This window comes from Apis cerana, linkage group LG1 (assembly GCF_029169275.1).
Source record: "Apis cerana isolate GH-2021 linkage group LG1, AcerK_1.0, whole genome shotgun sequence".
In the NCBI taxonomy this organism is placed as follows: Eukaryota; Metazoa; Arthropoda; class Insecta; order Hymenoptera; family Apidae; genus Apis; species Apis cerana.
Window position 1 is genome coordinate 8,610,160 of NC_083852.1, and position 16,310 is coordinate 8,626,469.

The following is a 16,310-nucleotide window of genomic DNA, read 5'->3' on the forward strand; positions in this document are numbered from 1 at the left end:
TTTTACATATTTTTTTTACACACGAAGAGACGATTATTAATAATTATCCTTTTTCCGATATAATCGAAAAAAGATATACTTACAGCAACGATAAACAAGTATAAGGAGTGCGCCACATCGACGAAACAGGTCGTGACGACAACGATAATCCAGGGTACGAGAAAGACACGTTGATCCTGAAAGACATCGATCATGAGTGAACAGAAATAAATGGAGAATGAGAAGCCCAATTTTAAGAAAATAATTTCACAGATCATTCTTAATTTTAAATATCTTTCTTTCTTTTTTTTCCCTCGTATCCTTTTTCGTCGGAATTTGATCCGATTCGTTGCACCTCGTCAAGAAACGAGAAACACTGTCGAAGTAAAGTGTACTTATAGTCAGAGGGTTAAAGGTATAAACGAGCTCTCTACGGGAAAAGAAAAGAAAGTTTCTCTCTTTTGTGAAGTGAAACAATATCTTATTTTCTTGGAATTGCAAACTGTTCCGTTAAAAAAAAGTAATTGCAATAATGCAGAGCTACGTAATCATTCCCACACTTATGAATTTAACTTTGTTGAAATTTCTCAAAGAATATATCATTTTTGTATAAAAAATTGCGAATATAAATATCACGATTCTTAATTTATTAATTAAAACACGGTCTCTATGTTATCAACTTTTTGACGCATGAATGTATCGCAAAGGCATAATATTAAACCTTTTTATATATATATATGCGAGATATTTTACTTTGGTTTAACAGATTTAATTAACTTTTAGCAAAAAATGGAAATTCATTTTGTTCTTTAACTTATAATTGTTGCAAATTATATTTATGGAAATTGTTATTTTATACACGCGTGAAAAGAATTCATTTTAATATATAGATTAATTTGATACAACGACGAAAAAGAAGAAATAGATGACAGACTAATTTTTAAGAGCATATTATTTATACATTTCTGTTTATAACTATTCATAATAAAATCATTTTTTTATCTTGTGGATTGTAATTATTCGCGAAAGATATTTTTAAAATTCAATTGAATTCAATATGAAAAAGTTTTTTTACATGCATTAGCATGTTTGAATGTATGAATAATTTATGTAAAAACTGACTCATACATATACAATATTTAATTTAATAATAAAATTAAATGAATACGATAAACGTATTATTATAATATGTATTATTACGAATGTTCAATGTATTCTTTTTTTTAACAAAAAATGGATTAAAGTACAACAATGCTGTGCGAATTTAAATGAGAGACACCAGTATAAATACAAAGTATACTCTTAGGAATATATTTTATTACACGAATAAATGAATATATTTTACATAAAAAGTAATGCAACAAAAGGTACGTGCAATTTATATCATAAAACTTACAATTTTTCTTCCAATAATATATTTTTGTACATTAAAACAGGCAAATATTTGAATTATTTTCCTTAGAGCGATAAAGAAATGGAAATTGGGGCAATCAACATAGCGATATGAATGTGAAAAAAATCCTACAAGAGTTTTGTTTGTGCTCATTCTGTGCGTATCAATTGAATAAATGAAAATAAGTAAATAAAAAAAGACGAAATAGTTCAAAAATTAAATCAATACAAAATTTAAACAAATAAATCTATAAAATCTAAATAGAATTGCGATATTAAGATATTTTTACATATAAAATAAATGAAAATATTTCATTTGTGATATATACGAAAATATATCATGGATGTTAAAAATGATAGATTCCGGATGACAAATAGGCGAACAAAGAGGGTAAAATCGAAGGTCTGAATATGGAGAATCTTGGCGAAATGGTTGCCATGGTTATTCATCATCGATTACTATCACGAAATAAACGCGTGGTTTTACCACAAAGTGACTAATGGACAAGGAAGAAGGAATCGGTGGATTTATTCTGCGTGAAAATTGACGATAAGACGATTAATATCTCGAATTATCTGAAAGCAACTAATTGGAAAATGATTGGACGCTATAAAAAACACATTGGATCTTATGGAGATATTAAATTAATTTTGTTACTTAATGCACAAGATAATTAGATTTAATTCTTAAACATTAGAGTTCGAAATACATTGACAAATTACATTGTCGAAAATTATGTTCTTAACTGATTATGCAAGTTTATTTTTATGTACATATAGATCTCATTTTATACTAAATCATACTAAATCTCATAAAGTAAAATCATTTATTTGTATAAAAATTCTTTTTTTTAAAAATATATTTATTTTTTACTCATCTCTAAATTTTACACGAATAGGTATCACAAGATCAATTAAATATCATATATTTGATAAATCTACAGTGACTGTCCTGTTTTTCTTTATTATCGTTCTCTCAAAATATATGAATGCGCTTTGTATCATGTTGCGTCTGTGTTTTACATAAGAAAGACGTCGTTCACAACGTGAGTGATAGCAGTGTCGATTACACGCGAAAAGCGTCGATAAATCAACATCGTGACGAAAATTGATATTCCTATTCCAGATTGACGAGCGTTCTTTCGAGCAAGAAGACGCAATATTTAATCGTTGAACGTGTATGATTCTAACTGATGGATGCGTTACCGAGGCAACATCCGGATCAACTCGACGAGAACTTAATTGCATTAACGTATCACGAATCGGACAGAATCCAATTCGAAAAGTTAGTTTCTCTTTGGATTTAAGAGAACTATTTCATCGTTGCTCTGTAAATCGCTGTGTATTGCCTCGAAAATTGATTTCTAAGTTTGATACATTGATCGTGCGCCAACAAAGTAAATAACCCTTTGGAAAGTAATTTATTTTTTTTTCTGTTTTCTTAGATAGATTCCTTCCTCCAGGAATTTCTAAGATCTCGCTTGTAAGATTGATAAAAATTTTTAGAAAGAATTATCCTTTTAGTTTAATTGTTGATTGTTTTCAATTAATATTTTCGAACAAATAAGAAAAATATTCTCATGTAATTCTCTTTTTGTCAATCCTGTTCTTCTCTGAAAAAAATCATGATTTCGTGTAATTTTACAAATTTAACAAACTCAAATTTCTTAGAGCTATTAAAGTTCACAATAAGTTATTAAAAAATCATTTTGCTCAAGAAGAGCTTGATAAAATAGTGAGAAGTTTTTTCTCTCTATAATTAGTTATTAAACTATTTATTAAATAATAGTTCGAATTATTTTCTTCATAAATTTATTATTAATTCGATTTTGCATAAGATCGTATTTTAAGGTAACGAAGATTCAATTCGATCAAAAGGGCAAAATTTCGGAAGAAATTTTGCGGTTGACCGGATGTCAGCCCAAGGGTGTTGTCTTATCTTGCTCATAAATTCTGTGTACCCTCGTTGACTAGACAGAAAGTATTTCTCTTCTAACCTTTTCCTATTCCTTTCATAGATTTCAAGGATCGATATAACAAATGATTTGTAATGCAATTATAAACACGTTCTAATTAGATCTGCTTTCTTATATTCCCGTTTAACGAAAATACGAAAATCAAAGTTTTATTTTTGAATAAATGATAACACGTTTATCATTATCATTCTATAACGAATCGTTTATTTTTTTGCGTTTAAATTTGAAATAATATTTTTGCCTTATTTTTTCAACTTGTATTACTTTTGGAATTTGACGCGAGAACGAAAATAGACACACGAATATATATGAAATGCAGATAGGAAATAGGAATGGATTTCGAGAGCAGTATATTCGAAAATTGAAATCTTTCTCGATCCAGTAAACTAGAATTTCGTTTCAGTCTTTCAATTCACGATGCTTTTTTCCGTATCAGAAAACTTGTTGCCGTGTTTCCAATGATAAAAATTGTATCGATCTTCCCCGAAGGTCGGATTTGTCTGTCATTTGAAATGATAGATGAAGATAGTTGCAAAAATTAAGGTATATGATAATATTACATTTCTTAAAGAAAAAGAAAAAAAAAGAAAGAAACAAAGATCATGTAAAAACAAATTATTTAATTTTATATATTAATATATTTATTTAATCAATTTTAATTGCAAATTATTGAAATCTGTTCTTACAAATTTTCTTTTAAACGATTTCATTTTCTTCTTTTATAATTTATTTTAAAAAATTATCATACATGTGATCCACCGTGCGATTGAATTTAAAACAAAAAGGTAAGTAAACTTTTTTCTTTTTCTTTAATTACTTCTTTTTCTTTGTATTACTTACATTTTTTATCTTTCTGTTACAGATACAATGATTGAAGGATTGCTTGAGAGTTGGAGTTAATTTTAGTTTGTTAATAACTTCTATTTTATGTAAGAACCACGTACCTCGGGAATGAAGACTGTGGTTTATAACGAACAAGGTTACGCAAGATTCAGAGTTTATGTCTCGCTATTAAATGTTGGTGCAAAATACATTCCCAGAAGAGAATTAGGCGACTAAGGTACTACAGAAACATGAAACCAGAGTTTAGGAACTTAATTAGACAAGGTATCATTTTAAGGGATACGTATTAATTTTAACTTATAAGCGGACAGAAGGGTGAAAAAAATTTCGAAATAATTTTTATATGCATTCACTCTTACGTTGTAAAATTTTATAAAGAAAGAAATATTACGAAACGAAATTTATCGATTTTCGATACTACAAAATTCTATGTATATACATAAAATACACTTGTCTGAAAAATTGTCAACTATAACGTTTACACTTACTACTAGCGTTAATAGCTTGAGAAACTTAACGAAATTTCAATATCATTTTCATTTAAACTATAATGTTATAATCGAAAAGCGATAACTAAAGTTTAATATTAAAATATATGTGTTATATATCATTTATCAAATTGATTGATTTCAGTTTTTTTTCAATATTAAAAATCTTCCAGAAAAATTGTAAGTATTGTTTTTTATTCAGTTATTAATTGCATATATAAATATGTAATTTAAGAATTAATTTTAGAATTAATGCGAATCATTCTGTTAAAACTAAATAATCGTCTTCGAATCTTATTATTTGAAAAAATGCTTTACAATTCATATTGATTTATGTGAAAATAATATCTATTAATATCTACAAGCAATACCAACAAGATCTAAACCGATGAGAAATTTTTAAACCTCTTTCGTTCGAAAGGATACGACTCGTCGGAAAATCTCAGACAATATCCGTCGTAAAGAATCTAAACTGTAAAACTTTAAAACCTTCGTTGCAACTTCAAAACCTGCCTTTATCCAGGTGCAATTTTTTAACCTAGATTTCAATCCATTTTTCATTTTTTATGTTATATAAATCTTATATGTTTACAGAATAATGCAATTATAATCCTAAAAGAATCATCGGTCATCGATCAATATAACGTTGGACTATAGCTAAAGTCTATTTTTTGATGAAAATCATGAGAAGAAAATAAAAATCCTGTCATCAAAATCAATTCAAAAGGTAAAGAAAAATATACTGAAGTTATTTGAAATTATTTTTTTGTCAATATTTCAATTGATTATCAAGATATAAAGATTCAAAAGTCCATGCTGCTCAAGACAATGCAGAAATTATAAATAGCCATCCGATGAGCTATACTTTTTCTTAGAAATACATACACCTTCTAGGAATCGCATGTGCTATTTATTTGTAGTTTGAGATTGATCAATGGAACGAAGAAATTCGAATAAGCCACAAAAATGGAAATAATAAATGATTAAGAATTTCTTTTATCTTTTCTTTTCTTTTTACTACGATATCTTGATAATCGAAATGTTTAAATGAACTTTTAATAAAATTTAATCGAGTTTTAGGATAAATTACGTGATATGCTTAATTCTGAAAAAATATTGATTACAACGATATTAATGATACATTCGATACTTTGGATTGATTAAAAAACTTTCTTGATCGAAGTAAATTGGACTTTCTTTAATCAGGTTGATCAAGGTGTTGATTAATCAAACGAGTGGTATAATAATCGGTGTAATAATCGAACATCTTTGAAAATTCCTAATTTATTAATCATATTGAAATACTAAAATTAATTAATTAAACATGGTAAAGGACGATCCCTTTGCCTGGGTCGTCAATCCACAGGTTGAAAGCCATTATACTAAAGTGTTTGTTTGGAACGTCTTACCTTATAGAGCCCATAGAGAAGCAGGATGTTGCAAATTACACCGCAGCACGAGCATATAAACAGCATCACGTTAAACCATACCGTCGCTGAAGCAACAGAAGCATGTTGAACGTGAGATCTCGTTGTTTTTCAATTTACTACTCGAGTATGATTTCAGATAATTGCGCGATTGGTTTAGCGACTTATATTACGAGAAATGGAATTACACGATTCCTTTCCCGCTGCATCTAATCGTTGCTGGTGCAACCGAACACTCACTGGGGGATATGGTATCCGATTCTAGGAAACTGCTGGATTCCGGCAACGAACGATTCCCCCGCAGATATTGACTCTCCCCCTGGAGCACTTTACCCGTGGTTAGCGCCAATACGATAAAGTAAATCTGAAACAAGGACAAATAACAGTCGTCTGTTTGTCATAAATCATTTTGATTACGAGTAAAAGTACGAGTTGGTTGGAACAACTTGGGAATCGGATTCAGAAATAATCGAATATCGAAGATGAGAAAGATATACTTAAAGTAACATTAGTGGAATTTTTGATTCTTTTTTTTTTTATTTCTTTTATTGTGATAATTGTTGGATTTTTTTCAAGATCCAATTGCAAAATCGTATGTAATTTCTTTTTGAAATGTTTTATACTGATATTTTTTCAGGTCAATATATTTATTTATTTTTTTACAATGATTGTAGCAGTTTAATTATTTTATATTTATCAAATATTTTATATTAATTTTAAATTTCAGAAACGTGATGAAATTGAAAAATTATATAAATAGAGTAGAAGATAATTATAATCTTCAAAGATTTTATATCTTCAAAAACTTTTATTGAATTTTTCTCCAAGTATATATTCAAATCTTAAAAATATTTTGATTATTCTAATATTTTATGTGCAATGAAATTTATAATATATATATAAAATATTATCAGAAAATTAAAATTTTTAAAAAAGTTACATTTTACATGAATGGAAAATTCTGGAATGAAAGCTACTGATATTTTCATGTTAAAAATTAATTCATTTTAATTATTAGTCTTTCAAAATAAAAAGGATTATATTCCATATAATATTGTATTGAACTTTACTATCTTTCAATCAATTAATGTTGACTTTTGATTAAAATTTATTACAGTTTTTGTAGAATATGGAAAAAATTAACTCAATAAAAATTCAGAATTAATTATCAATTATTAATTATGTGAGTTATTTTAAAATTGGATTTCGTTATTTTTCATGAATATTTCTCAAGGTTTACGATATCTCTCTTTCCTATTTTATTTTAATCAGATTATAATCATATTTGTCAATCGATCTACTTCTATTCTTATATTTTTCATATCAAAATTGCAACATTTCTTTTATGGAAATAGAATACCATATAAGAATTGGAATTCTCAGTTCAAAGTGCATTAAAAAATTAATCTCAATTCTATTCAACATAGAATAAAATATTAAAATTATAGCCATTTTAAGATTCAAAATTTCAAGTTTTCTATATTTTACTTAATTTATCTCGTAATTTATTTTGTTAATAAGAAAATAATAAGTTGACTGTATAAAACACAATTCTAAATTTGTTTCTTTCTAGGTTAATCCACTTAGACTTTCCAGCTCAATCTTAACTGATCCCTTTCTAAATGCATGCTTATAAGCATTTTATTATTCTAATAAGATTTAATTAAATCTTTTCGAAAAAAAAAAGAATATAAACATGACTTCTTATTAGATCAAAATTCATCAGAAAAACTATCATTATATTTTATAATATATGGAATAAAAAAATTTATCCACTGATCATTTATAACTTCTGTATTCCATATCACTCATGGATATTCATCGAGAAGAAAAATTATGTAAAATAGATAAATTTAAAAAATTCACTTTGTCAATTGCGTACTTGTTAATAATTTGTCAATAATGAAACATGATACATAGGTACATAAGAAGTTAAGAAGGATGAGTAAGTGGTAAAAGGCGTGCTTCTTCAAGGGTGCGTTGCGCCTCTATACTTGTTGGACGAGGGATCGATTCTACGTGACGTTATTGAAATTGCTTCTCCCAATTTATTGTCTCTTGTCGGATAGTCATGTTGGCCTTGAACCAATTTTGTACCTCAAAGTATTATTAACTTTGCGAATATTTACAACGCGTGAAGACAATCTTTCGTCGCTGTTCTTTTGATTTTGCACGCTCGTGAACTTTAAATATCTTTAAATATCTATCGAAAATTGCATACGAATGGAATAGAAGTGATTCCTTATTTAAAATAAAATAAAAATATAGAGTGATAATTTTTTTCGAATAAATTCGTTGTCGAGAAAATTAAGTTTGAAAAGATGTCATGTACTCGTGAAATTGGTTACGTGACTAGATATGAAGAGATAATCGAAGACGACTGCGCAAAAGTAAATTTTTTTTATTTTTTGATATATCGTTTTTGAAAAAATTAAAGTTGAAAATTTATTGAATAAATATCCGCATAGTATAATTTAAAATTTAAAACTGAATATTCAAATATTTATTTGTATTCAATTTTTTCGAGAACAATTTTTCATAAAAAAAGTTATAAATAAAATTAAATTATAAAAAATTGAGTAATAAGAATATTACGAATATTATTGTTATTGTAGAATTTTATGTTTAATGAAAACAAATATTCTTGACGTTATGTAAAACTCGATATAGTTTATGACATAAAGATACAGAAAAATGGCAGAAGTAAAATTAATTATTTCAATACGCTTGAAAGATTTAATCCATAAGCGAATAATATAAAATAATGATTAATCATCGTCAGTTAACAGTTCGGTGGATTAACGAAGATTAAAGCAACAAGATCTAAGAAAATTTTCTATCTCCTTTCTGGATACGATGAGAAAGAGATTATTTTTCTTTCTAACTGCAAAAATGGCCATTTAGTATTTCATCATTAAAGTTAAATATATAAAATGTCATTTTATCTTGATATCTTTATCATTTATATCTTGATTTAACTGTGAATTATATCTTCGTATTTCCATCCACTCATCTATCTGACTGTTCTCAGTTTTCGATCGATAAACTTAAAAACTTTGTAACACGAAAATAGACCATTTCTGATATTTTTGGTAGCGACGCATATATCGATTGAAATTCAATTTTCGAAAGTTCGTCAAAAGCATTCTTTCTCTTTAAATTTTAATCGAAGCACAATACGTTATATTATTGTAACTAACAACGTTATATCATGAAATTCCTGTGTATCGCGAAATAAAATGTAATCAAGGAAATATCTATGAAACGACGCCTTTATCGAATTCAATAAACTATCGAAGAAGAAGATATGGCAGCAATTTGAAAGAAAGCAGGGAGGAAAGGTGATATAAAAAAAACGATCCACAAGGAGATGATAGGCTATTTGAAAGAACGAGAGATAAATTGTTGGTTTCTCTACCAGATATGAGTTGTCAGCTAAAGAAACTCAATAGGAAATTTGTGTAATGGCACATATTATTCTATTGCTTCTCACCGTTTCATTTAACGATATCGTTGAAGGTAAGATGATTCTCAGAAAAGTTTTTCATGTCTTTTATTTTATTTTCATATCTTTACACCTGCAATAACTTGATTATAAAATTCTAGATGTGTAATTGGTTTAGAAATATCTCGTTTCTTATATTTTCTCCCTTTTCTATTTTCTTTTTAACATTTCTCATTTTTCTTTTCCTTCTCAAATATTTTTTCATGGAGAAATAGACGTTTTGTCTAAATTTATAAAATGCGAAATAAGATAAACATGGCAATAAACAATTGAAATAGTAAAATATTTTTCTTTTCGCGTTTGATGTATCTATTGAGGAAATTGATTTTAATAATTTTTTGAACAAATCGTAAATTAAGAACGAAGTAAATAAAATTAAATTTATTAATTTACGTATATTAAATTAATTATGAAAATTTCGAATAGGAGTATGAAATTTTGAAAACATCTCATATAATCAGCAATATCTGTATCTCGTATTTCTCATTTTCGATTTTAATCCCATTTAATTAACACAATTTTAATCATATCATAAGCTCAACAATTTGATCTTAATTTAACGCGATTCTGATCATTTTGTAAACTCGATAATATTAAATTTTATCGATTGGAAAGTGTTAGATTTCACGATTTTTCAAACGGGATTAAAATGACTGTGCGATTTCCTGCATAAATGTTTTAATTAAACTGTTTCGTTTGTTCCGAAATCTCTTCGTGTCTGATCATTTAATACTTTAATCCCTTTTCGATGTTATTTGGTTCAATGGAATTTATGAATAAAACTATATTTTCCATGTATCTCGTATTTTTATCATTCATTGAATATCTCGGTCAAAATTATATATTTAAAATATATTTATATTTATATATTTAAAAAGAACAATAAAACGATTATTTTTCTAGAATAATAATTTAAAATTCCAAAGTAAATATAATTTACGAAATATATACGATTCAATCTTGTATTTTTGAAACGTTGTATTTCATAAGAAGAAGTTGTGAAGTGTACAAGCTAGATAAATTTTCGAGAAACATCTTCGAGAAATAATTTTTCATTATAATCAATCAAAATATTCGACTTGGAATTTATCATTCATTCATTCCAGTATTCATCGGATAAAGTTAGAAAACTTTCTAGAAGAAATATCTCCAATAATATCTCTCCAATAAATCTCATATGTTTTATTAAAAGAAAAGCTTTTTGGTTAAAGTTAATCATTCTATTACGAACTTTTGAAAAAACTTTTGATTAAAAAATTTATTCAACAAAAAGGAAACTTCATCAACAAAAGATATCACTGCTTAATGCACTCAAAATTGGAATTTAAGAAAGTTTGACTTTAATTGAAATAAATTATATCTTGCAACTTGATCATTAATTTCATGCAATAACGGACATCAGGTTCTTTCATAAAAACTTTTTTAATTCTTATTTCTTCGCTTTTCTTTCTTTTTATCCTTTACCCCTTTATCCTTCGAAACTTCAACGAAAAGAATTTCGAGTAATAAAGGTTCAAAGATGCTTTTCTACCGATATTCCACTGCAGTTCAAACGATTTGGATATGTCTTTACAAAGCATCAAATATTGCCGATACAGCTGTTTTGCCCTTCTTCCCTTCTTCCATAATTCCAATCAAAATTAAATTTTCTATTACTATAGCAATAGCGGATATATTCCATTTGATTTTAAAATCCATAAAATCCTTACACGAGTTTAATTCGATCGTTCAAGGATTTTTGTACGTTTAGATAAAATTATACTAATTTCTCTCTTTGTTAAAACTTTAACATTGTTTCAACTTCTCGTCCTTACTTATTTAATTTTATTATCTAATCTTATTAAAAGTTTTGATATAATTGAAATTTTTCAGATAAATTTTATAAAATCGTAAAAAATATTAAATTTTTCTAACAAAATTATACCTAGAATCATATTAATTTTTTATCTTTTTATTATTTATATTTCAGAAGAAAACTGAATAATTTATCAATATTAATCAAATTTATATTTGGCAGATTATTCTGAATATAAAATATCATATAGAATATAAATTTTTTATTTATTTTTCAATTTACTTTACGAAATAAATTCTTCATAATGGAATTTTTATGATTTTTTCATATATTTTTTAAATAGATCTGTATTATGATCATCCAAATTATCAAAGTTAAATCTTATTCTATTTCAATTATTTATTATTTATTATAGGTAGAATTTATTTTATGAAATAAATAAAAAAATAGTATATGACATTTTTTATTTATTTTAACATATCAAAGATATTAATAAAATTATTTAGTTTTTTCTTAAGACACCCTGTATACATTCTATCGAAATTTGATCGATGAACTGGAATTTAATTATTTCGCAAAGAATGAAAAATTGCAATCAAATTTAAATTCCGAATCTCAATTTAAATATGCAGCAACTTCGTTATTTCACATCGAGAAAAAACATACACATTTCACATCATGACATATAAAAAATGAATCTTGAAATGATATTTCTCGCTATTCTCGGATCAATGTATTGGCTGCGAAATACAAATTAATTGGTTTCGTTTTAGATACAGATATATCTTGTCGAACAATAAATATACTTGTTTGCGAAAAAGCGTAAAAGAATTAAACGACGCGGAAGACGATATCGTAAATACAGGATCGTCGAAAACGGAAACCGGATGTCGAAGATCTTAAAACTAGCCGAAAGCGACATGTGGCCGAAATTTCAAGAAGTTAATTTTATTCCAACCAGGTCGATGTAACTAATTCCCTTTCTGTGTTATCTTGTACATGTGTGAGAAATTTTCCAATACAGGATATCTTTAATTTAACGGTAAAACGAGTTCTCGATGAAAATTATATTTATATATGTAAGTATATTCAATTAAATTTATATTAATTATATTGAAACGTTGAATTCTTGGTTTATTCGTGTTACTTACAGAATGAAGTATATTGAATTTCTATATTGAAATTTTCTGTTTGAAATATTATGAAAAATTAGAAAATTGAAAAATTAGGAAATTGAAAATTGTAGTATCATTGAAATTCCAGAATTTGATAATAAAAGTTAAGATATATATATCGACGTTTTGTTTATGTGAATAATGATAGAAAAATCCGAAAGCATATCTAGTTTTTTTTAGTGGAAATTCAACGTTAAAGACAGATCTTATAATGTAGAGTGATTTTCACGCCAATAAATTCAAAAGATGTATTGCGTAAACGTTAATTATCATTATCACTTTTTTTCTTGCAATTTTTTCTATTCTGCAATATGTATCGAATTTTTCGCGATTTAAAAAAGTGATCCAAAATGCATTTCTCAAACTCAATCGAATGAATTGCAGAAAGTTTTTGAAAAACCAATCTATCGAATCTAGTTTCGTTCCGCGTATACGGAATGAAATTTCTGAAATTTTGTTTGAGTTAAATTGATGTAGAATGTTATCGATTTTTCGTCGTATTTTAGAGATCGGGAAAGAATTTTCTAATTATTTTCACCATCTCTGTTCTATGAATTCATTTATAAAGAAATATTTCAATTGTAAATTTTATCAAATTAATCGTAAGCTTGAAAAATAATTAAATAAAAATTTATTTCGTAGCAATATGTATATTTATAACATATTTTTTATATGAATTGCTCACATTAATATTTGAATAGAATTAAATACTTCATTATTTATAACATGTGAAAATATTATCATATAGAAAAAATTATTTTAAATATATTAAAACTATTAAAATATTGTTTGAACTAATGTATAAATGAAAGAAATATATCACATTTATATTTTTTCTAAATTTTCATAAAGTAAAAAACAATTTCTTTTTCATAAATAATGATAGTAAATATACTTGAGTATATAAAAATATTAAAACGTGATATTCTTTGTTCAAACTATTGTGTAAATAAGTATTATAGCAATACATTTCATATATATATATATATATTCAAATACAATAATCGGCTTTATATCATAAGAGACGCAATATTTAAATAATCCTCTTTATAAAGTAACAAATTCAGAAATAGGATATCTAAATATTAATGCAAATAACTTCATATTTGCAAAGTTTAAAGATGATTCCTATTTAACGATCAAATAATAAAAACAAATATTCTTTACGAGAATATATGTTTACAAATACATAATGCATTTCATGACAATACACTTGTTTATAGTTGTATACAATCCTATCTAAGCAATAAAATTCTGATAAATTAATTTCGATGATTCACATATACATAAATTTTTTTATTATAAGATTTTTTATTATTGTGATATGATTTATAACGGTTAAAATTAAAAAGAAAAAGTAAATATCATAAAATCTGTACAATGAAAATCTTGTTCGTTTTATCATTGCATATTTACATATTTTCATCCAAATAATGCAAAAGTTTGGCAGGATTTAATAAATTTTTTATTACTAACTATCAAATAAATGTATTACTAGTGACTTCAAAATTTAATTTATATATGTATAATTATTATCCATAACTATTTTTTATTTATTTATATTCTATTTTTTTTTTGCAAACAGTAAAATAAGAAAAATTTAGCAATCTTATTATTTTTATTCAATTTCTTTTAAAGAAAGCTAAGTTTCTTTTCTTGGAACTAAGTAAGTACTTTTTCTTTGGTAAATTTTCATAATATAAAATAATATTCTATATTTCAATAAAATAAATATACATCTATTTATAGAATTTAGATCAATTAAAAGAATTTGTGTTTAAATCATTGGACAAAAATAAGTAATTAAATACATTATTTAACGAAAGTTCATTTCATAATTTCATAAATATTTTTTGAAGTTCGTTTTTTAATTTTTTAATTTTATAAAGAAGGCACTGTATATAGCAAAAAGCAATAAATTACATTAATTATAAATAATTTGTTGTATCCCTATTGCAAAGAAATACTTTATTTTACTACAATAAAAAAAAAGGATTAAAATTTTGAAACATATTACTGTTATGTTTATCAATATATCCTATTTATACGTTTACATTTTTTTATATCGTGTATTACATATTGATAAAATGTGTACTTTTATCGCGTATACGTGTTATTTTTTTTCGATAAATATTTATATTTCGATTACTTTTTCAGTCGATAGAACACCGATATTTTAAATCAAAATATTATTCTTTTATTGTATGGTATTTTATAATACATGTCATATAACATTTTAAATATCTACATAATCTCATAAAAAAATATACTTGTTAATGAAAAAACTATTGAAATATCTCGAATAAAAAAAAATAATGATAGCACTTACCCCAACATAAATAGCACAAGCGAAGCTACCTCTTCTTACAGACCGCCAACAGCAACAGGATTGCATGATAGCCATGCTTCAAACGCGTGAGCAATCATACGTATTATGCACGTTCGATTAAAAATTATTCCGTGAATCAACATCAACTACACAATTGTACATAATTCATAAACATATTGTATAGAAGTATTGAAATAGAAAACAGACAAAACATCTCGACACCAAAACTTTTTTTTTCTTTTATAAAATGATAAAAGGATAACCGACACGTGCAGAGGTTCGATTCTAACTGCCGGCCTTTACGATGTTCACGGCGCGAAAACACTATTTGCGCATGCGTATTCGATATCTTTGACTAATTTATATTTTTTCAACTAAATGACATGTTGATGTATATATAGAATTATCATAATAAAAACACAATTATATTTAAAAAAAAAAAATTAAGACTTTACTCCTCAGAATATGCATAAAAATTAATTAAATATTAATCAAAAAAGTTTTTGAGATATGAATTTGATTAATATTCTGCGATGGCGCCTTTCGAGTTTATAATATTGTTTGTTAGAAGGAACAAAGATTTACTTTTGTTAATAATTTAAATATGTAAGTTAAAACATGTAAATATGTAAAGTTTAATATTATCTATAATATTATTTAGAAAGAAAAAAAATATGTGAAAAATACAAAATAAGAGAAAGAATTTGAAAGTGAACTTGTTTCAAAAAAGTTCGAGTAAATCATATGATATATTGACTATGTTTGAAGTTTCTTTTAAAATATATGAACGCAAACAAATATATATACAAAATTACAGAATAATAAATATTTTTTCTTTTTTCTTTTTTTTCGACAATCGTAAACTTCAATAAATAGATATTGAAACGGAAATGAAATAATGCTTCTTTTTCAATTGCATACAAGAAAAAGAAGAAATTTTTTGCAAATTTGTTTTTTGAAAAATTTTCATAAGAAAGTTGTCATTTTGTATAAGCAAAAGAAAACGATCGATCGTTTTGTGAAGTTTAACTTCACAAGAATTTCATCTTATGTATATTTAATAGATTTCGCCATCTCGCATATCACAATCACATGTTTAATTATTCCAATTGTAAATTCAGGTTAAAAAATTAATCTGTAACAAATAATCTATCTATCTTATTTTTTATAATTCTTACTACTCTAATATTATAATTTATTTTTGTTTTAAAATTTATGATAAAATTACGTATCTTATTATGGATGACGAAAGTTTTCATGCTTACAAAGTAATATCTAGATTATGACATTCATATTTAACTGGTGATTCCATTTGAAATAACTAACAAGCTAATATTCTGGATCGTCTACCACTTACAACAAAATTCGTAATATCCTGTACTACGATTATTTCGTCATTTT

At 25.6% G+C, this 16,310-nt stretch overlaps 1 protein-coding gene and 1 long non-coding RNA gene across 6 annotated transcripts in view; one reads left to right on the forward strand and one right to left on the reverse strand.

Annotated features, from left to right (window-relative positions):
- The window catches only part of LOC108002566 (uncharacterized), a 26,050-nt gene extending 10,706 nt beyond the window's left edge, over positions 1-15,344 (reverse strand). For 2 of the 4 annotated variants that reach the window (XM_028669096.2, XM_017064311.3), the window contains exons 1-4: positions 14,910-15,341; positions 6,346-6,469; positions 6,088-6,173; positions 84-176 (exon numbers count right to left, since the gene is read on the reverse strand). In XM_028669096.2, the coding sequence (XP_028524897.1) occupies positions 84-176; positions 6,088-6,173; positions 6,346-6,469; positions 14,910-14,984 (378 nt within the window). In that variant the 5' untranslated portion in view covers positions 14,985-15,341. Of the gene's footprint in view, positions 1-83; positions 177-6,087; positions 6,174-6,345; positions 6,470-14,909 lie in introns of all 4 variants that reach the window. The other 2 variants (XM_017064312.3, XM_017064313.3) reach the window with 2 other exon arrangements.
- LOC133667010 (uncharacterized) lies at positions 9,090-12,846 on the forward strand. Of its 2 annotated transcripts, XR_009832064.1 has the most exons (3): positions 9,090-9,624; positions 12,179-12,484; positions 12,559-12,846. It is a non-coding gene; the product is annotated as an uncharacterized LOC133667010 (long non-coding RNA). The 2 variants fall into 2 exon arrangements; XR_009832063.1 differs by having other exon boundaries at positions 12,179-12,846.
- Positions 15,345-16,310: the final 966 nt, after the last annotated feature.